A 22609-nucleotide genomic window follows, 5' to 3' on the forward strand; every position below is an offset into this window, starting at 1 on the left:
CGGAGTCAATGGCTCAGCATAGACTCAGTGACGGAGTCAATGGCTCAAAATCCTTCCTCAAACTACTCCACCCTCTGAACCGAAATGGTTTCCTATGAGACAGTCATGAAGCCTTAGCAAACTTAATGTAAATGCAAGTAACTGACACAAAATTACAACTGAGCAAATAAAACCATAGAGGGAAAAGTATTCACGAGTCCAAGAGAACCTGGAGAACACGGACCCTTTGTATCTATCATCCAGTGGATAACATTCAGAGACTACACTACATAAATCCCAATCTCAGGTCTGAGAGAACTGTTATGTGAAAAGTAACTTATGAAGAGGTTCGCCAACGTTGGGCTGACATCTGGGTGTCTGAGTGGAAAGCCTGTGGGGTCTTCTACACTAGGACTCACCTTGATCACCTCCTCCTTTTCTAAGTCAGAGACGACATAATGGCACAGCCATCACCCGGGCAGCAGTTTCACCAGTCTAAGTAAATCCCTGGGTAAATCAAGACTGAATTTCCATATGGCAAATAAAAGGACCAGAAGCTATTTCATAACGTCTAACTTCAACAACTTCACACCAGTTGCTGATATATTCAACAGAAACGATTTTTCAGGACTCGGAGTAAGGGAAATTAAGCGTTCAGTAATACTCTGTCAACAGAACATCAGTGAGATAGAACGGGAGCTAGGTCCTCTAGTTCCTACACCTCAAAAATGCTATTCGTATTCAACAGGCTTATTTATGTATATAAAATAATGAGATCCTGCTTTCACACAGACGTATAAGAATGTTCTTATAAACACAGTACACTATGTGATCACACACAAGTGACATCATAGCTCAATTTAGGGCTGCAAGTTGTGATGAATTAAATTTTACAATTACACTAAAAAACCAAAACTATATTGGTTAGAAACAATTTAAAATATTAACAAAGATTATCAACTTATTTGATTATATTCTTGTTTCATTAAAATTCAATGAAGTAGACTGTAAGCTAAAATCCTACCACAAAATGAAAACCAGTAAGATTCATATATCAGAAGTACATTAGGACTCGCAAGACTATGACCAGAACCCATATATCTTCTTTATAGCACATCTGTCCTAAACTCACTCAATCTGTCTGCAATAGAATGATGTTACCCCATATTCCAGGTCTAGTTGTAAGAGAAAGTACTAAATCTGGGCAATGTATCACATACCAGATTTAAAGTGAATTAAATGTGGAAATGTCTAATGGGGAAGGGGGAGATGAAGACAAAGCACGGCATACTGACTCACTACCACAAGTTTCCATTAGAGCAGCTTGGACATACTCAATGCTTTCCCTGCTGATTGGCTCACCCTTATCCCTGGGCACACATTAGTCTCAGGCACTTTTCTAAGGGTTGCTTACACAGTAATAAATACAAGCTGTTCTACCCTAAAGCCCTTAGAATGATTAATCTGGTGTTTTATTTCATGATAATCTTTTGAAGAAAGTACTGTTATTATCTCCAATTTTACAGATAACCAACTCAGGCTATAAAATCATTTGCCTGTAACCAGTAAAAAGACAAGAACAGGATTATGTCCAGTCTGTCTCTAAAGCCCAGGGTGTTCTTAAATCGTATTTATTTACTTACAGCGCTCACACAGGAAGCTACAGGACACCTTGCAAGACTCAGGTTCTCCAGTCCCACCTGATGGGCCCCAGGAATCAAACCCAGGTCATTAGACTTTGTAGGCAGTGTCTACCCACTGAGCTATCTCACTGACCTATCACAGCCTGAGTTTTAACCACCAGCTAGACAGTCTACCAAGGCAAGGCTTCTCAACCCTTTTTCCCGTAGTAAAGCTCTCCTAAAGAACCTTTTAGACCAAAATAATAAAAAGTCAAAAAGCCAGATAATGGCAGCGCATGCCTTAAATCTTAGCACTTAGGAGTCAGAGGCAGGTGGATCTCTGTGACTTCAAGACCAACCTGTTCTACAGAACAGGCTCCAGTACAGCCAGAGCTGTGTTACACAGATAAAAAAGAACTAATTTTTGCTCTCTTGACAGCCATACTGACAATGCTCTAGCACTATTGACACTTTAATTCAAATAACCTCTGGTATGGGGTGGTGTCCTGTGTATTATGGGATGTTGAACACTAGCCTAAGCCTGTATCCGGCAGAAGCCTGTGGCACTTCCCAAACCAAAATCATGTTAAAATCTTTCCCAACAGTTCCCATCCTTGAAACATGCAGCCAGGTGCGGCCGCTTACATGTAAGGACTGCCAATTCTAATCGTGTTTATAACAAACTGGGAGGGACGGGATAGACACAGACTGCATCTCTGTAGTTGGGATGAAGGAGCAGGCACAACGGCAGTTATCAGTGGCAAGGAGGACTTAGATGATAACTAGTTTAAACACAGCAGGGAAAGAAACCCACATTAGACCAGTAAGTGAAAGGACATTAAAGTTTAATAACTCCATTTATAAAGTGTCACAAAACATGGCTAACCCCCATCCTAAATGATCAGTGAGACAAACAATCTCACTGTAAGTATATGAGGCCATAACTAAAGCCCGGGAGAGCAGTGCATTCTGCAAATGGACTTCCACAATATCCACATAATATGCCAGTCAAGAAGCAAAACCAGAATTAAGGATACACAGATGGTGATAGAAACGGCAGCTCTGAGAGGTCTAGATTCACAACATACACTGCAAACAACTCGGGGCATTTAGATCCTTACAAATCAGCCACAGGTTAGCATGCAGGAGCAGATCAGTAAGAAGCATCATCATGAAAGTGGCCACGATGGCAGTCCCGATATTAAAGAGTTCAACGGCAGGGGCACTCTGAAAGCCTGTGCCAGTGATCTAACTCCCCGACTTCACTGTTCTGAGGCTTACACTAAAAAACCTGAAAAAGCAGTACATGGGTACACTACAAACAGCGTAATCAATATTTATGATTTCAATAATGTTTACACTTCACAGTGACATGACGGAGACCAGCAAACAGACCTCTGACCACCTGTAGTTTAGAGAAAAGGAGCTTAAAAATAGATTCCATAGCTAACACTGGTGAGACCTAACCATATCCAGATGGAAATATTAGCCTGATGACTGAGCAGAAGTGAGTAGAAAATTGATGATTCTGTAACACAGTCAAGAGCTAATATTCCAAACAAAAACATTAGAATTCCCTTTAAGATATAAAAATTCCTGTTGTGGTAAGAAACAAGACAAAACTGTCCGTATCTCCAATGTTTAACAGAGATGTGTAGCAATTACAAGAAGAAAACCAGGATAACCGAAGAACTGAAAAATGGGGTTAGCAAGATGGCTCAACAGGTGAATGACAGGTGAATGTCACCAAGCATGACAAGCTAAATTAACCTCTAGAATTAAGGAAGCACAAAAGGCAGGGACTGGGCATGGTAGCTGTGCCTTTAATAGAGCGGTGGGAAACACACAGACATAACTCTGGGGCCAGCCAAGTCTACAGAGCAAGTACTAAGCCAGCCTAGGCTACATATTGAGACCCTCAATCAAACAGAAAAAAAGGGAGCAGGGAGGAAGGGAGAGAAGGAAAAGAACTCTACAAAGTTATTGTACTATGTCATATGCATGCATGTATAGGCACACGTGTGTACGCATGCGAACACACACAGAGAAAGAGAGAGAGAGAGAGAGAGAGAGAGAGAGAGAGAGAGAGAGAGAGAAACAGTTTACACCGTAGCAAGAATCAAAGTTCTTCAGTCATTTATCTGAGCTGGAAAAGGAACTGAGTTAAAGTGGAACTAAGCAGGAAGCACTCACAAGTAACAAACTGAGACCTCACAGAGTAGGTGAACCCTCTACAATCACACAAGGGCTTTGCTGCTGGTGTACTTAGGAGTTTTGTTTTGGCATTTTTCAAAAGACACACACCCAGGATTGTCCTCCAGAGATTGATATACTGAGGTAGAGCAAAACAGGATGCTCAGATAAGTTATTTCCTAGTTACAATTAAAAAAAAAAAAAAAAAAACCACGGCTGCTCTATGCTATGAGAAACTGTATGGAAGACCGTGTCCTGCAACACAGGCCAGCAATCCTCAAGTAGAATATCATGATAAACTACGACATCAAAACAACAACCAGAAAGTTCCAGACTCCTCTAAGGCAGATGAGTAAGTTCATTTGAAAGGAGACAGAAGGAGAACAGAGTGTGTCTCTGCCAGTGATAGCCCCCACTAGCTGTGCTGGGTCACAGGTGTCACTCTCCAGAGGCTCACAGGAACTGAGGGTAAGGAAAACAACCAAGGGGGGGTATCTCAAACACCACAGAAAGAATTCTAATCCCCAGTGTCTGATAACTAGCCAGGAAAACACACAGAACACACAGGTGTAACTAGCTGAAGGCCATAGAGCAATGCCTGCTGTAAAGAGTGGCTAGACTGGAAGATTTTACCAAGACATATCCAAGGAAGGAAAGCAAGGAGACACTGAATGCACGAAAACAGCATAACATTTGATGGCAATACAGAAAGATCACTAAATCAAAGGTAGATGATAAATCTACAATGGAATGAGAATTATGTTATAAATGATAATTCTCCAACTGTAACTTTAGGCAATAAAATATAACTGAAGTTTGCAGGAACTCTAGAGACGGAGGGGAGGGGCACAACCAACGTGTAAAATAGAACAGTTTCGTTGGCCTCGACTTTTTAAATGTCGATGGCAATCAGGGCTAAAGAGATGGTTCCACATCCGAGCTCAAGGGTGAGGACTCAGGGTAGCATACTTTCTTTTTTTTTTTGGTTAGGTTTTTCGAGACAGGGTTTCTATGTATAGCCCTGGCTGTCCTGGAACTCACTCTGTAGACCAGGCTGGCCTCGAACTCAGAAATCCACCTGTCTCTGCCTCCCAAGTGCTGGGATGGGATTAAAGGCGTGCGCCACCACCGCCCGGCAGTAGCATACTTTCAAACGAGTCCTACAGACCTGTGTGAGATGCCATGTGTAGAAACTGGTTGTACAGTTCAAGTAAACAGGATTTTTCAAAGCACATATGGAATCTGGATGGAAGCAAGAGTGAACTTGTAGTATTCTATAACTTTCCTGTTCATCTGAAAATCTTTAAGATGGTAGAAAAATAAGATTAAGTTTATTTTTCAATAACATATATGCTTCCATAGCCCTGTGCCCATAATGGAGTATCAGACAAACTTAAATGTCTTTCTGATAATACAACGTATAATCTTTTTAGTTTAGCTATACTTTTCCTTATCTTTTCAAAACATCTTCAAATTGAGGATTTTACATTACCAAAATGCCAAGAAGACAAACAGACTTTAGAACCTCTATTTACCACCTGCCCAGTTCATTCTGCTTCTGCATGAGTTCAGAGATGCTTAAGGAAATGATGTCTAACACAGCACAACTAACATAGGAAAAACCAGGGCCGAGTGTAAAGGGTAACTGGCTTATTTGCACTCATCAGTCTGTTTTTTTGACTGTTTCAGATACTTTCCCAAGATGGTACTCTTACAGCACAGATCACAGTCTCAGGTTTAAAAAGTGACTCACTGAGAAGCCAATCCTACACTGAATATCTAACAATAAAATACTGGACAACAGTAAAACATTATACCCAAAAGCATAGACTCGTTTAATAACCAATCTTTTCTTCAGAACAAGGATCCATTTGTCTGGTAGGAAGGTTATGAAACCAAAACAGCACAAAGAACCAAACTCATCAAGGTCCAGCATGAGGCACACAGCACACCTCCTGCACACAGCACACCTCCTGCACGTATGGATCACCCTAGCACCACATGAAGACTGCCCCTGCATCAAACATCCTAGAAAAGAACACTTCAGGACACTGAAGAGATTAGTCATGTTGTAGTCTCACCTTTAATTTATAAATTAAGAAACCCAGTATACATGGGAAGACATTTTGCCAGGAATAAGGTTATCAAGACTTTTCATTTTGGAGTATTTATTTTGTACAATTCTGTATATGTTAAAGAGCTGTTTTCAAATAGCCTAGTACTACAGGAAAGTAGTGCACCATTCAAAAATACTCAGAGTATTCCTTTCTGTCCACTTAAAATGTTATCTATCACAGACATAAAAATCTCTGAAAAGATGCATTTGGAAAATTGTTATAAATTGTACAGATCCTCAAAGACTATAACCCCAGTCTGTTAGTAAGGAGAGAGAGTAAAAAACACAAGTTACAGATGATACAGCACAGAGGTCTGGGATCAGTCCTGGAGCAGAAAAGGCAACTGGCAAAATCTACACAAAATGAGTGGTCCATTAACATCCTGAACCAATGCTAATGTCTTCATTTGATAAACACACTGTGGTCGTGCAACACTTTGATATAAAAGGAAACTGGAAAAGGAACACAGAAATTGCAGTGTCTTATAACTTTTCTATAACCCTAAGTTTATGCCAAAATAAAAAGCTTTAAGGAGGAATAACAGTGGCTGGACCTGTTGAGTTTACGTCTAGACAGCACTGTAACAAGAGGGCGAGAGAGGAAAAGGAAGTGGGGCGGGTCCCTATTTAGGCTTCTCAAATTGTGACTAGGTTTCCTGGCTGCCTGCAGATCAGCTGGCTCTCAGGGTTCTACCTGGTGTACACAAAAGCTCCACAAAATGGGGCTTTTTTTTCACCCTGCCAGAAAACCTCAAAAAGGAAATGGCTTCTTTTCCCTGGGTTTTCTTTTCTTTCTTATCTTAACACAAAGCAAGAGTCTGACATCAACTGTGCATGTTCTTAGAGTCAGGAGCTCTAGGAAGAGTGCCAACAGATTCCCGGTTCTACCAAAGACCTCGCAGGCACACTCTAACTTTCCAGAGGCACGGAGAGAATCAGAATCTCACCATCACTCCACTATGCTACGGTAAAGCTCACCTATGTAACTCACAAAGTCAACGGAAGTCTACAGAATGTTTGCTGAGTTCTTGGCTTTCCTGGCTACTCTGTACCCAGGTACCCAAGCACATCTATCAAATCCTTCCCACCTTCCCCAGCCACACTCAGAAACAAGGGAAAATCATCTGACTTAATGAAACCAAATAATATAACGAAGCAATCTTGTCCCAGAATCATCTGAGTACAAAACTAGGGAAAAAAAAACAAAACAGATCAAAGTTGCTGTGTGATACATATCAGTGCGGCAAAGAGCTTTAATTGGGACTAAGTTTGAATTAAATGGCACTTTAGGGAAAAAACTTCTTGCTATTATCAAAGACAAAAATTGTTACTGAAATATTTTATTCACTGTTCCATTGAATAAGCAGCTTGAAACAATGCCACCTGTGCTGGAAAGAGCTGAGTAGGGGCAAGAAGGGCATACTAGGCCACTCACCACGGCAGCTGGAGACCTCTGCCAGCCATTAACCTTTGGGAGCACAACTTGGCAAATGCTGACCACTCTCCTCTTCAAAGCAGTCTTCCTTTTGGCTCTCTTCCTCTCTGTTTTCCTGCCATTATTATCTCTGTCACCCATTTTTAGATATTACTGGGTCTTGGAGCTCTGTCCAAGTATATTTTCTTCTTAATTAGTTTTAGGGTCTCCCTACAACACAGTATCTATGTCAGTAACTTCAAATAAATAAATTTCACTCTACATTTCCCTCCTGAACATTCCTATTCAACATTCTGAACTCAAGTTCCCCAGTCTCAAAGATGCGCTCAACCCTGCTCACAACCCTGCTCACAATCTCACATCAACAGTCAACTCACCTTCCCACTCTTCTCGGGAGGAAAACACCTCAGATATATATCCGGCTCTTGCTCAGACCTGGAACAGCCTCCGCATCTCCTCCTCCCTCACGCTCACAGAGAACACCGTGCACTCCAGGCAGGTTTATTCACTACAAGATGGATCCTACAGCATGAACCTCAGCTTTCAGTCCCTCCTCCGTCAGCATTCACCCTTACCTATTTCTAGGGATCTAGACCAAAAGGCGTAGCATTTAACTACAATATTCACCCTAAAGTTTTCTAAAAAGCTAAAATGTGAACTAGATCTCCTGGACATTTGGAGTAGATCCTCTGTCTCCATGTGGGTCCCCTAACAGCTGGAGCAGGGGCTATCTCTGACTCTGTTGCCTACCTTTGGATCCCTGCCCCTAGCTGGCCTGCCTTGTCTGGCCTCAGTGGATGAGGATACACTTAGTGCTGCTATGATTTGATGTGCCAGGCAGGATGACACACTTGGCAGGGGATGGGGGGGTGGGTTCAGCTTCCCTTCTGAGAAGAAGAGGGGATAATGTGAGGAGGGGTTTATGAAGGTGGGACTGGGAGTGAATAAGTGAATAAATATACAAAATAATAAAAAATAAATAATTCAGTATAATCCTGCCTGTCCTGAAACTCTGTAGATCAGGCTTACCTTGAACTCTGAGATCCATCTGTCTCTGTCTCCCAAGCGCAGGGATTAAAGGCATGAGCCACCACTGCCTGGCTCTCTTTTTTTTTTTTTTTTAAGTTTTTCTTTTTAAAGATTTATTATTTATTTATTATGTATAGTGTTTTACCTGCATGTACACCTTTAGCCAGAAGAGGGCACCAGATCTAATTATAGATGGTTGTGAGCCACTATGTGTTTGCTGGGAATCGAACTAAGGACCTCTAGAAGAGCAGCCAGTGCTCTTAACCTCTGAGCCATCTCTCCAGCCCCTTAATTCAAAAAACTTTTAAAGCTAAAAAGTGAAAATAAAGTATATGATCTGTAATCAAGAAAAGGATTTCCTCACTCCAACACATCATATTGTAATTTCTTTCAGTGCTATTAAGGAGTCATTTTCACTGGGCCGTGGTGTCACACGCCTTTGATCACAGCACTCGGGAGGCAGAGGGAGGTGAATCTCTGAGTTCAAGGGCAGCCTGATCTACAGAGTGAATTCCAGGACACCTAGGGCTACACAGAGAAACCCTGTCTCGAAAACAACCAAACAAGCAAATTTTTCCTCATGAAAACATCCCTAAAACATAGTCAAGAGAAAACAGGAGGTTCTGAAACACTGCAAAGCAAACTGGCCCAGTATTTAAGAGTACGTGCATGTATATGTTTAATGTGAGAGAGAGAGAGACTGAGAGAGTGAGATAGTTCATGGATTATAAGTCATAAAACCATTTAACTGTTGGAAACCAGTGGAGTTTCTATTTCTCTTCCAGCCTATGAACACAGATTTAACCAGGAAGTCTGTCGATTCACTGACCTGAAAAGGTAAAATTTCTGGCATTTACTAATGAGAATACTTACAGGAGCTGGAAGAAATGAATAGTGTCTATTTGGACTGTGGGTTTGTGTCATGACTTTCTCTGTACCGCCCTGTATCTGTCCACTTGTCCAGGGAATGCCTACAGAGGAAGTGACGTGGTTTGTGTTCTGGTCATGTTATGACATTCAAACCTTGCCATTTTTAGTCAGGCAGTGGTTGACCCTTGGGAGGCAGAGATTGGTAGATCTCCATGTTCCAGGCTAGCCTGGTCTGGATAGGAAGTTCCAGGACAGCTAAGGCTACACAGAGAAATCCTGCCTCAAAAAACAAACAAGAGGAAATGGAAAAAAAGAATACCCTCCATTTGGTCACATATTTGAATGCTTAATCACCAGAGAGTGGAACTGTTTGACAGGATTAGAAAGACTAGGAGGTGTGGCCTTACTGGAGGAGGTGTGTCACTGGGGATGGGCGCTGAGGTTTCAAAAGCCCATGACAGGCCAGTCTTACTCTATCTTTGCCTTGGATCAAGAGATACTCTCACCTACTTCTCCAGCACCATGCCTACCATGCCTGCCAGATGTCCCCTGCCATGATGATAATAGACTAAGCCTTTGAAGCTGTAAGCAAGATCCCAATTAAATGCTTTCTCTTATAAGAGTGACTGTGGTCATGGTGTCTCTTAACAACAATAGAATAGTAACCAAGACAGTTAAAGACATGTCTAGACTACTCCTAAGTATTTGAGCATGCTCATTTGCTAGAAGGGTTACATTTTAATTAATTAAATAATTTTGAGGCAGGGACTCATGTAAATAGTCTGAGTCAAGCTCTATGCAGTTGAGGATGACCATGAACTTGAGATCCTCCTGACTCTACCTCTTGAGTGTTAGATTACAGTCTTGTACCCCCAGGTCTGGTTTATGTGGTGCTAGGGACTGAACATAGGGTTATCAGGCTGTACCTATAAGAATACGGCTAAATGAATTACATTCTCAGCCTCTGCTAGCTAAGGTTCTAAAGGCACCAATCTTAAGAGGGTCACTGGATGAGTTTTTACTATTCTAAAATTTCTGAATCTTTGGATTCAGGGCTTGAGGGTTTCAAAGAAACTATCACTATACAGGTAAGGACCAACCACAAAAATAAATAATGGTGGCAACTAGGAAAAAGTCAAAAACATACATTTTATAAGAATGATGAATTTATGATAATTACTCCACAGAGTGCTTAGCATACATTACTTTACAAATTGCTATATACCTGTAACTATACAAGGCTGTACACACAAGACCCACATGTTGCTGTACTTTGAGTGACTTACTAGCTTTTCTGGAATCATTCTGGCACTTGATTCTTAACTTGCAGCCACTGACACTAACTCTACATGTGACTCTGCTCACAATACAACCTCCTACAACGCTGACAACCTCCCACAACACTCGGCACTCAGCTACTCCACATCAGCTTTGGTGGTCAACCTAAAGAAGGTTCATAGATGTAATACAGTTTTCAATCAACAAACACTCATTCAGAGCTGACACTGAATAATATATTATCACACCTGAGCCTGCCCTCACTGAACTTATAAGGTGCAATGGTAGGAGAGCTGTCTAACCAGCGAGCATGCAAACAAAGGTAAAACACATGGTTGTGAAGCACCATGGAAGAAGCTGACCAGATGAAGCGATGACACTAAGAAGGACACTGTTTACAGTTCTGGGGTTAGGCCTCTGTGAGAGGGTCCTCAGGCCCAATCCTACACTACTAGGACAGTCAGCCTGAGAACAAGAGGAGTCTCCTTTCAGAAGACAAAGCAGGTGCAAAGCTCCTTCAAGAGGAAACAGTTTACCAGGCTGAACTGAAAGAAAGGAGGCCACATGATTCTGGCACAGCGGGGAACTGCACAAACTGTAAGTGAAGGCTGAGATGGCTTTAGTGTGGCCTTGGTAACGATGCTTGATTTTCCTCCTAAGCTCTACATGTAAAGATATTAAAAGGGAGAAGTGACTGTTTCTAGCTCCACCTGTTTACCTGCAAATTTCCTAACTCCGATTTTCTTAACAGCTAGGTAATATTCCATCGTGTAAAAGGACCAAATTTCATTACCCATTCATCAGTTGAGAGGCATCTAGTCCGTTTCCAACTCCTGGTTGTTATGAATACAGCAGCAATGAACACAGATGAACAAGTATCTCTGTTGTATGGTACAGAGTCCCTTGGGTATATGCCAAAGTGGTCAAGCTGACCTTGTAGTAGTATTTTCAGCTTTTTGAGGATCCCCACACTGACTTCAAACATACAGTAGCTGTACAAACATACAAGATGCGGTAACTCAGACCCAGAAAGACAAACACTGCATGTTTTCTCACATGAGTGCTAGCTTTTAAACTTTAGATGGGTGTGTTTTGATCCAAATAACCACAGAGGTTATGCAGGTAGTGAGGAACAAGGAGCAGATGGTCTCTAAGCAAGGGAAATCGATGAGAGTGCTGTAAGGAGATAAACTAGAACAGGAGGGTTAATGGGGACATACAAGGAAAGGGTAAAGGACCACATATGAGGAAAGACAACTAACACTAACTTTGAAAGTTATAGGGAAGCCTAACACTGCAGAAACTTACTAAAATATATATGAAAGGAATTTTAATGAAGCTACCATATAATGGGACTGACAATTATGCCCCCTTAGTAATATAAACTAGACAGCTTATACAAGACTAAGTAAAACCTCCAGTACAAGGAATGAGCTACATCTAAAGTCACTGGCCAAAGGGATCCCACAGACATCTCCAGGGGGGAAAAATGACACGCTCTTATCAATGTCATTGGTACCCTTCACAACCTGTTAAGACCCTATTGTTGAAGAACATGTTCTTGCAGTAAATGATAAATAACAGAGACCCCCAAGTGGGCACTGTGTGGAATGGAAATCTTTGGAGCAGAGCCCTAAATGAGACATCTTTATCAAACTCCTCCCTTCAGAGATCTTTGCACAGGAGGAGACAGGGAGACAGTAAGAGCTAGAGGTTACAGATAACGCCGAGGAAAGAATGTCTTCCAGGCACAACAAACCGATGCCCATGTGAACTCAGAGACCATGACAGCACCAAAGGCCTGCACAAGCTTCAACTAGACGAAATTCAAGCACTGAGAAGGAGTAGAGGATACCAAGACCTACCCCTAACCAAGAAGCAATCTGTTATTGATACTTGTTGGGAGAGGAAAAAATCAGTTTTCATCAGTAAATTGACACTGGGTATATGAACCACAATCCACCGCAGGTCCCACACTCACAAAGTCAACTCCATGTTTTCTGTGTGTATGCTTGCCTTGTTTTGGTATGTAGCCATGTAGTTTTTACTACCCTACTTTAATGATCCTGGGTGGGCCAAGCTACCAGCCATTCACCACGGTTCTCTTGGATCCCCAGATGAAAGACACACATATTAGCTCATTTTACACATTCGCTCATTTTAAACCTTCCTTACTGGCTCATTGGCTGGACTCTCTAGTGTGCCCTTCTCTTTACTCCAAGTTCAACACCTGTTGCCCAGTTTACCTTTATTCCTAGTTCAACACCACTAACGCTGTCCTCAGTTTAGTTCTGGCTACCCTTCCACAGGCCGCTTTCCCTTTCCTACATTTTGGAAGACCTCCCCCCCAGCTCTGAGTCTATTCTGTCTCTGTCAAGAATCTTGATTCTCTTCCCAGCCCTCTCCTCTCTTCTGGGGGTGGGGGGAAGGAGAGGAACATGGAAGTCCCGCCCTTTTCTAACAGCCCAGCCACTGGTCACTGGCATCTTTATTGATTGATCAAGAACCAATTGGGGACAAGGACCTTAGCATATGGACACATAGATTCCCGATCAAACCATCAGAACCACTACCCTACATTGGTATTTTTGTCTTTGGGGGGTGTTTGGTTGGCTTTTTTTTGGGGGGGGGGGGTATTCTGTTTGAGAGAAAAAGAACATTTACTTGGGTGGGAAGGAAAATGGAGTAGGATCTGGGAGGAGTTGGAGAAGAAAAATATTGTACTATATGAACAAAATTTAAACCAATAAATACAAAAGGTGGGTGGTACCAACTGATTTAAATCTGCTTATGCTAAGAGTTGTAAAGAGGTAAGAATAGATGCCAAAGACTAGTAACATGGCTAATATAGCCGTGCAGACAAAACAGTCTCAGGCAGGATGTAAAAGAAAGAGCTGAGCTACTCTTGACAGTGGACATGGTTAAGAGTGAGTGTGTGTGTGTGTGTGTGTGTGTGTGTGTGTCTGTGTGTGTGTGTACATGTGTCTATAGGAAGAACACAGGGGAATGGTGCAGTGTCCATCATACCATTAACCAGTACAAGACAATGAGGAAAGGTTTCTTCTCCTCCTCCTCTTCCATCTGTTCATTTATCTGTTTGTTCTGGAATGGGGGCATCCAATTTAAAATTCAGAATAGTTTTTTATTTTAACCTTATGTGTATGGGTGTCTTGCCTGAGTGTTTTTCTGTACATCACTTGTGTGGCTTGTGCCCTTAGATGCCCAGAAAGGGGCATCAGATACCATGGAGCTGGAGTTACAGATGGTTGTGAACTGCCATATAGGGGCTGGAAATTGAACTCAGGCACTCTGGAAGAACAGTCAGTACTCTTAACCACTGAGCCGTCTCTAAGGCCCTTCAGAATGGTTTTTTACATTATTTCTCTTAGATATCTCAAGACAGTCATGTAGACATGTAAGTACCAGTTTAGAATACTAGGCTAGGAATTATGGGTACACTGATCAAGTTCTTTGAATTTACCTAGCATGTAGTATACAAATGAATGAGCCACACTCCAGATGTTCTGAACCAGAATAAGTATGTACATGTACACATTTTCAACACTGTCAAGTGATTTTTGATGTCAATTAGAATCTGAGAACCTCTTCTTTAAACAAACTGGAAAAAGTCAGGTGCCCAGAATTGCACCCAAAGCCTATGGACACTAAATAAACATTCTGCCCTCAGCCTATCTTAATGTAAATACATTTTAATAAATTTCATCATATAGACATGTAACTCTTTATGGAATAATGGTTTCCCTCAATAAATCCAGCATTATCTGATCTCTTGTAGACATGCAGCATTATAGAGAAAAATTCTAATTTGACATTCTTTGAAATGGCATTTACTGAAGGCCAGTCTGAAAGTGAATAATCTATTTCATAAATATTTCCTTGCAAGATACTCATGAAATATGTTATACATGAACAAAGGAAGGTATAATCTTGCAAATCAACAGCAAAGTCAATATTCAAAAATCAAGGTAACACCTATACCAGTGAACTTCTCATCCAAACAAACTGAAAAGAAAAAGCTACCCTATCCCAAAAAAATCTTACCCGTGATGTCATGTACATTAACAATTAGAATGATATAAATGGAGTTAACAAGAAAAACAAAAGATAATCAGTTAAGTGGAAGGCTTTTCTTCTTGGTATTCACTCTTTAGAACTGTAATAGAATCTATATCGTACCCCTTTGAAAGACCTATAAAAGCTGGGAGACAGAATAGGGGAGCGTGTGTGTGTGTGTGTGTGTGTGTGTGTGTGTGCGCGCGCGCGCACGCGCGCGCGCGCACCCATGCACATGAGTATACCCATGCCTACGGGGATGCTGAATGGTGACTCTGGCTTCAAAAGTTGTATATAAATCCCAGTTCATATATCTGCCTAAGGTAATAAAACAAGTCAAGAACCTGTACACATCCTCAGTAAAGTGACCGTCACTTGCAGCTATTATTGGAAGAACACGTGAATAATAACCATGAGTGACATTTTAATACAGAAGGTGAGCTTTTGCTTTAATTTGGATACATATGTCACACTATCTACCTCAATACTACAGCACTAGCATGTTTCTTAAAATGCTACAATCCTCTCTGCTAACCCCCTGACCATGACCTCTGATCAGTCATCATTCCTACAGTCCTAAGTCCTAAGTCCCTAAGTCTGCTGCTTATCCCCAGGCTAGACTTTAAGGTCCCTAACAGAAGAACATGACTCTTGTCCATTTCTAGTCATCTGTCTAACGTCTTGTTACTGTGTCTGGCACTGCTCTAAGTCCTTAGACTATCGCAATGATAGAAACTCCTGCCTGGTCAGAGCTTCAGGTCTATTATTAGCTTTCCGAAGTGCAACAGGGTGACAAAAACAGCAAGGAAGCGTGTGGACCAGCCAGCAGAAACTGTTGTTTAGAAGACAGGCAGAAGAGTTCAGAGGCTGCTACATTACTTATCAGGGAAAGTCTCTCATGCCAGAAACCTGAAATAACCTAACCAAAGCAGGCCTCACAATTATCAGGAAGGGAGAGTCCCCCCTGACAGAGTAGGAAGGGCAAGTATACCCAGCCTAGGGCACAGTGATGACATATCAGCTGCTGGGAAGACTGCAAGGCAGTCCAACTAAGTGTAGAAAGGGGCAGAGCAGGGACAGAGGGAAAGCTGGTCTAAGCAGGGACAGAGGGAAAGCTGGTCTAAGCAGGGACAGAGGGAAAGCTGGTCTAAGAAGAGACACAGGATCTTAAAGAATCCTCTGATCTGTGTACAGGGAAGCAAGAATAGAAACAGCATGCGTCGCTACAAATACCATCCCCACCACCACCACATCCCCACCACCACATACCCAGCAGGGCAGAGCAGCTTAAGCCAGGCTTGACTTTGGGGAATGAGGGACTCTGTCAGAACAGAACCTACTAGCTTTGTGCGTGGACTGGGAGTGAAGAGAAAGAGACGCCTAAGAGGGCAGGAAGAGTGGAGCTGCCATTTGTTGAAGTGAAGCACGTTTATTTTCCCAGAACCTGGCAAAGTACCTAGCGTACAGTGGACACTCAAATATCTGAGAATCAAGTTTAACCAAATAAACTCCCAGTAATTCAATATATGAATTTCCGCTTCCCCTAAAGTCTTCAGTGGTGTTAATTCCACAAAGAGGCTTAGACCCAAACCTTATACAGCACACAGCAACAAATCCTGACCTCCCAACAATCAGTTTGTCTTAAATGTACAACCTGTCTAGACACACAGAACGGCAGCTCTGAAAGCCGGTGAGCCTGAAGATCACCAAAGCCATGGAGCTGCTCACCAAGAACTTCATACTCATGGAAGGGATGTTTATTCAAAGTGAACCCGATCGGCCAAAATGAATTGGAATTGTAACACTTGATGATAAATTTTCAGAATTTGACAAGACCAAACAAGTCCTGTAACAAGCCATCAGCATTAAAAAAAAAAAAAAGCTCCTTTAAGCTGGTGTAAGTCCCTTCGAACATATTTCTATAAGAAATCAGAATCTGCTTGAGAATGTGACATTTAGCACACACACACTCACCATCCCCCAAGGCATGCCCCTAACAATTACTGATACTGAGAAAAGAGGCAAACAGGCTGTCCTATCTTGTGGTACTTCTCATACTCCTATTCCAGGATTTAGTAATCCAGCATCTTCATTCTAGCCCCTTGAAGAACCATGAAGTTAGCAGAAATTCTCTGAAAATAAAAGCTAATATCCTTCCTTCGAATTACTTTAAAATTTGAAAGCTTTGTTTTCCCAAATGTGCCACCCTAAAATACAGTGCTTTTGGTTTTTGTTCTTGTTGTTGTTGTTTTAAGAAATGTGCAAACATCTTTCATGAAAACATCCTCTAAAAACACTCCTGAGGCCTGGACTACACAGTGAGTCTCAGGCCAGCCTTGGCTATAGAAGGAAACTGTCTGGGAACACCAAAAACACTTGAGAGAAACTGGCCCTAGTGCACTAAGCAACAGGCGGCACTCTCCTTTTCCCTGCCAGTCAAAGGCCTTGAACCAACACAAACAAACGGGTGAAATGCCAGCCAGGTTCCCTTATCTCCCCGCTCCCTGTCCGCAGCGCTATCCTGACGACACCATGGCCCCTAGTCGCGGGGTTGAGCCGAATGGAACCCGCACTCAACCGATGAGCGGTTTGCAGAGGCACGACCCGCCCGGGGTTTCCCCCAGCACGGGAAGCGAGTACGAGCCGGGACACCCCGCGACTCCGCTCCAACCGGAGCGCGCACGGCCTCCCCCGGGCTCCGCACGGCTGGCAACCGAGGTGCGGGCGGGGATGCCCCCGGGGAGCGGGAGGTAGGTAGCCCGAGGCCCGGGGAAGGACCGGGAACCCCAAGGGAAGGCCTTGGACGCCGGTTACGCAGACCCGCACGCGAGGCGCTAGGAAGCGGGAGCCGGCCGGAGCCCAGCGGGAAGGGAGGTGCTGAAAACACGGGAAACCCGGGGCCGGGAGCGGAGCCGGCGGGGGAGGGGAGCGTCCGCCCGCCGCCGGGACTCCGGGACGCGGGGAGCAGAGGGGCGCGACCCCCGGACCCCCGAGGGCCAGCCGGGCGTCCGCAGCACGTCCCCGCCCCCACTCACCATGTAAAGCGTGAAGGGCAGGCCGAGCAGAAAGAGCCACAGGTAGAGGTGGAGCGCGTTCACGAAGGTGGCCTGGTGCGGGTCGTAGTACCAGCCGCCGCTCAGCGCGGCCCACACCCCCTGCCGGAGGATCTGCAGCGTCTGCGACCCCATCCCCACCCGGCGTCGCCGCCGCCGCCGCCGCCGTCCCCGCCCCGGCCCCAGCTTCGGCCTCGTCGCCTGCGCGCCCGCGGACCGGTCTAGCCCCCTCCCGAGCTCCGGGAGAGCGGCCCGGCGCCGCGGCGCTCGCTGGTGCTGCTGCACGAGGAGGAGGAGGAGGAGGAGGAGACGGCGGAGGAGGAGGCGGCGAGCGGCGGGGCGGAGAGCGGCGAGGAGGAGGAGGAGGCCGGGCTCCGGAGCGCCGCCGCCATCTTGTCTCCGAGCTCCGAGCCCGAGCCCGGCCCGCCAGAGCTGCCGCCTCCGCCGCCGCCTCCGCCGCCGCGACCCCCGCCGGCCGCCAGCCTCGGCCCCGCGGAGCAGGCGAGCGGGCGCCGGGAAGGACGCGGAGGAAGCCGCGCCCCCTCCGGCTCCTCCTCCCGCTCCCTCCGCCCGCGGAGCAGTCCCCACGGGTACGCGCAGAGCCTCGGCCGCGCGGGCGCCTCCTATCGGCGCCCGGGAGAAGCGTGCAGACGCCGCCTCTGGCCGGGGCTGGGCTGGGCTGGGCTGGGCTGGGCTGGGCTGGGCTGGGCTGGGGTGGGCTGGGCTGGGGGTGGGCTAGAGTTGGGGTACGCGACAGGAGTTGGCACTGCACCGAGCATGACCGACCCTGGCAAGTTCATTGAAGGGGAACGGTCTTCCAGACTCTAAATTGGTAGACCTTGCTGGGGCTGGCATTTGTGGCATTTGTCCAAGACAAAACAAGTAAAAACATTTTGGGGTAAACTGTCTTGAGATTGAAAGTGCAGGACTGGAAGAATTAAAGCAGAGTTGAAAAGTCACAATGTACACAGTCTGACCAAGAACTGTGTTAGCCCTTTGGTTGGGCCCGAGGCAGTTTGGGTGAGAAAAGGGCGACATCAAGAACTAGGAGCATTTACTGCTTCCAAATAGGCATAAATTAATACAAGTTGCAAGAGATACAAAAGTATAACATGAACAAGCTATGCATGCACCGCAACTTTTCTTTTTCATGTGGCGTAACTAGTAACCATTTCTATCAATGGGCCAATCTCAGCCGAGTTGAAAGATTCTTGACTCCACCCAAACTTTGAATGGGGTCTTGTACTTTTTATAGCTGTGAAAACTGGGAATCATTCTTGGCCCTGTCTAATGTTTCTGAAGTATGTCTGATCTCACTGGATGGTTTTGTTTTGTTTTAAGGGTTTGAAGGTTGAGTTTATTGTAGCAATAAATGTACTCTGTTTTCCCAGATTAAAGTTGCTATAATTAATGAGGGAAGCAAGCGAGCCAAAGCAGTTGGTGACATTTTAAGAAGTGGTTAAAACCCATTGCAATGCCTCCGGGTGTCATGCTACTCTATAGTTGGTTATGCTAACACCTGTTCCCCTTAACCTTCACAACACTCCTTTGAGGTGCAGCCAGGGCTATCCTTATTTTTATCAATGAGGGCTCTGCTACTCAGACTGATTACCCAGGTTCTCTTAAGTAATAAGCAGTGAAGTCAGCACTCACTGAGCTTTTCATATCCACTCAGGCAGGAGTTCGAACTCAGGAAGGGCCTTAAAGATATGTCTGCTGTTCTCAAAGGTGGGGGGGGGGGGGGGGGATCGCCTCAGAATGACTTAGAAATGGAAATTCTCACATTAACTCTCTAGGGAAACTGGGTGGGAGACTGGGGGAACCCAACAAGTTTTAACAAGCCTACTAGAGATTGTAAGGACCTTATAGCTAGGAAGAACACCACTCTCTGTTGTATAATCACAACGCGATCTGAGTTCAAAGCACTTCAAAGGGTGTGAATAAATTCACATCAACATATATTTTAAATGTCTAAAAACAAAATCAAGATTAAATGATACAATATTATAATTAAAATAATGACCTAATGGCTTGATTCACAAGCACAAGATGGTTGGAGTTTTCTTTTGTGTCCCCTTCAGGAGACAGGAAAGCTCTCTTGAGAAACTGGAAGTGATTCCAAGCTTTCCAACACAAAGGAAGATGTAAACCAGGATAAAATTCCAATAGCACATCAGTTTCCATGCCAGCAAACATCTCCTGCGGTTTAATATGAAAGGATGGACTGTCACAGTGAAGCCACGGGGAGAAATGGAGTCTAGAACCGAAGCATCCAGGAGATGGGAGGCAGACCCAGCTGGACCACAGAAGAGTGTGCGGTGGATATACATCCAACCTGCAGCAAGCCAGGAAGGCGGCCGGCCGGCAGCAGGGATCGCCAGGGTGTGAGAAGCTGACGGAGGGCTGAAGGCAGCATGGGAAGCACAGGAATCCAGCAATGAAGAAACTGTATGGCAAGAATGAGAAACGTACGTTGCCTACTGCAAGGCCCCAGCCTCGCTGCTAAAGTTTTCCAGATCTAAGTTCATGGCCTTAAATTTAGGCACTGGGCAAATTCTGGTGACCCGAGAGAACAAGACAAGTATCCAAAGGCCAGATTTGATAGCTAGTTTTACAGGAAAAGTAGCTTACTGACTAGAACTGGGACAAATCCTCACAGATGTGGATGCCTTATGTTGAGGCCCCTGGGTGTTAATGTAAAACCTTAATTCCCTTCCAATACTCCTGGGCTTAATCCCAGAACCTAAAGATGGGAGTTATACAGCAGTAGTCTCTTAAATGAAAAGGGGCCAGCCAGATGGGCAGGGCCAGAAAGTTAAAGAAGGCAGATAGAAACTGCCTCTTTCACCCTGAACTGGTAGAAGCATTTTAGAAAAATGCAAATTAACTAGCGGTTGAAAGAAGGCCTAGAAAAGGCTGACCTCCCCAGATGACTGACTCAGCCCCCAGAGGAAGGGGTGGATCTTACAGGCTTTTCATCTTAGCTTTCAAAATGTTTGCAAGTGTTCCCTCATGCTTCTCGTGCTATCCACAGGGGCACAGAAAGGTTAAATGGTTTGCCCAGGTCACACACTATGTCATACTCATAAAACGTAAGTGCAAGACAAAAAAAAAAAAAATGAAGAGATCTAATTTGCTAAATGTTAACACTCTCAGCCAGGCACAGAAGTCATCAATAATGTTATACTTAACATGTCAGACTTAGCAGTCGTGATATACTGCCAAACCAACACCTGACATTGACTCAGCTTTCAGCTAATCCCATTAAAATGATGTTTCCTGTCTAGCTCACAGGCCCCATGAGGACTGGAACACCCCACAGCAGATGCTTTCTCCTTCCTGAAAGGGGAAGATCTGAACATTTGAAACCATCTAATGACTCCACCCAAGCTTACCTGTGACAGAGGCATCCAGGATACAGCCCTGTCTATTAGGCGACAGTCCCTTTAAGGCCCACTACCCAAAGCCAAAAGTATCCATGTCTCTTCTGAGACCAGATCCTCTTCTCTCTCAGTGAAACCAACACTTACTTACTTGCTCAGACTTGGGCCCTCCCCTATGGTCTAAACGCATGTTCCTTCTCCTGCCCACTTCCATTATGCTGCCAAATCAAGCCTCCTGGTGGATGCTGTGAGCAACTATTACCTAATAGCCTGTTGCCACCAATCTCTCCCCCTTCAAAACCTTTGTACCTTCTACCAGCAAATTAATTTCCCTAATCTACTCTTCTTAAAAGCTTTTAATTCCCTTCAGTAACCTATAGGAGTAAAGGCACCATCCTTAGCCAAGTCTTCAAGGGCCCCTATTAACCTGAACAGTCTCTTTCATTTAACTGCCCCTGCTCCCTAGCAGGGACGCTTTTTATTGGTAGATATCAGCATTTATACTTGTATGTTCATCAGCCCACCCAGTTATCAGTTTATGTGCTCTTAGGAACACTAGAGCTAGAAATTCTTAGCCTTTAACTATCTATCTATCTTTCCCTCCTCCCCTCACCCCCACACTATCTGGAAGAGCCCAGCCAACCTGCTTACAGGTCCCACTCACTTAGCACTTAATTGTCTGTTACTTTCTATGCCTCCAAATGAACCAGATTCCTTGATGGCAAGGTGCTTCCCAGTGTGCCTCGGGTACCCGTCAGAGAGCTGTTAAAGATCAGTACACTTGGTGTAGACGGCCTCCAGAAAGCCCAGAGATAGGGAACTTTCCAATCAGGTTTGTAGACCTATTTTTTAACCATTTATTTGGTACTTCTTCTCTATTTAAAAACATTCCAGCAGTTTCACAGGATCAGTTTAAAAAAGGAAAATCTATGAAATAAAGATTGAAGAGAATTTGAAAGAGAAGTGCCCTAGAATTATTCCCTGGTTCACTTTTTAGCTATTTGCCATGTGCCACTTTATATCACAGGCAGATAAATGTCAAGAGAGGGGGAGAGGAAGAGAGTGCCCAAACCTTACATAATGTAACAAGAAACACTAGTGTCTGGATATTGAGCTGGGTAAACAAAAGGAAGTGGTTTTCTTACTACCAGGAAGATGATCGCTCTTGGAAATCACAATTCAGTCAGTTTGTTTTAGAACTTCGGTTCCACAGGATAAGTACTTTAAGACAAGTTTTAGCCAGGCCCAGTGGTGCACACCTTTAATCACAAAACTCAGGCAGAGGCAGATGAATCTCTGTAAGTTCGAGGCCAGCTTGGTCTACAAAATGAGACTCAAATATCCCCATGGGCCATGCTTTTTTATTTTATCCTTGGAAATTTTCATTTTTGTTATTAGAGTGGGTAAACAAAATTACTTGGGACTAAGCACCTCAGCAATCCTCACTATGGTCTTGTGTCATCTTGAGAGTGTGTTCTTGGGGGAAACCCTTCGCTTTCCTTTAATTCACATCCAACACTTCCAGAGCAGGAAAAGGGAAGTACGAAGGCTGTTGTAAAACTCCCCAAATATTGGGA

At 44.2% G+C, this 22609-nt stretch overlaps 1 protein-coding gene across 5 annotated transcripts in view; it reads right to left on the reverse strand.

The window, feature by feature from the left end:
• The window catches only part of Pcnx1 (pecanex 1), a 141938-nt gene extending 123738 nt beyond the window's left edge, over positions 1 to 18200 (reverse strand). For 3 of the 5 annotated variants that reach the window (XR_003713212.1, XM_028782182.1, XM_028782179.1), the window contains exon 1: positions 17632 to 18200. Coding sequence is in view for 4 of the 5 variants with exons in the window: in XM_028782182.1 (XP_028638015.1) it covers positions 17632 to 17784 (153 nt within the window). In the remaining variant the exon portion in view is untranslated. The remainder of the gene's footprint in view (positions 1 to 17631) is intronic. The other 2 variants (XM_028782181.1, XM_028782180.1) reach the window with 1 other exon arrangement.
• Between the last annotated feature and the right edge of the window lie 4409 nt (positions 18201 to 22609).

The sequence above is a fragment of the Grammomys surdaster genome, unplaced genomic scaffold, assembly GCF_004785775.1.
Source record: "Grammomys surdaster isolate TR1022 unplaced genomic scaffold, NIH_TR_1.0 721, whole genome shotgun sequence".
Taxonomy (NCBI): Eukaryota; Metazoa; Chordata; class Mammalia; order Rodentia; family Muridae; genus Grammomys; species Grammomys surdaster.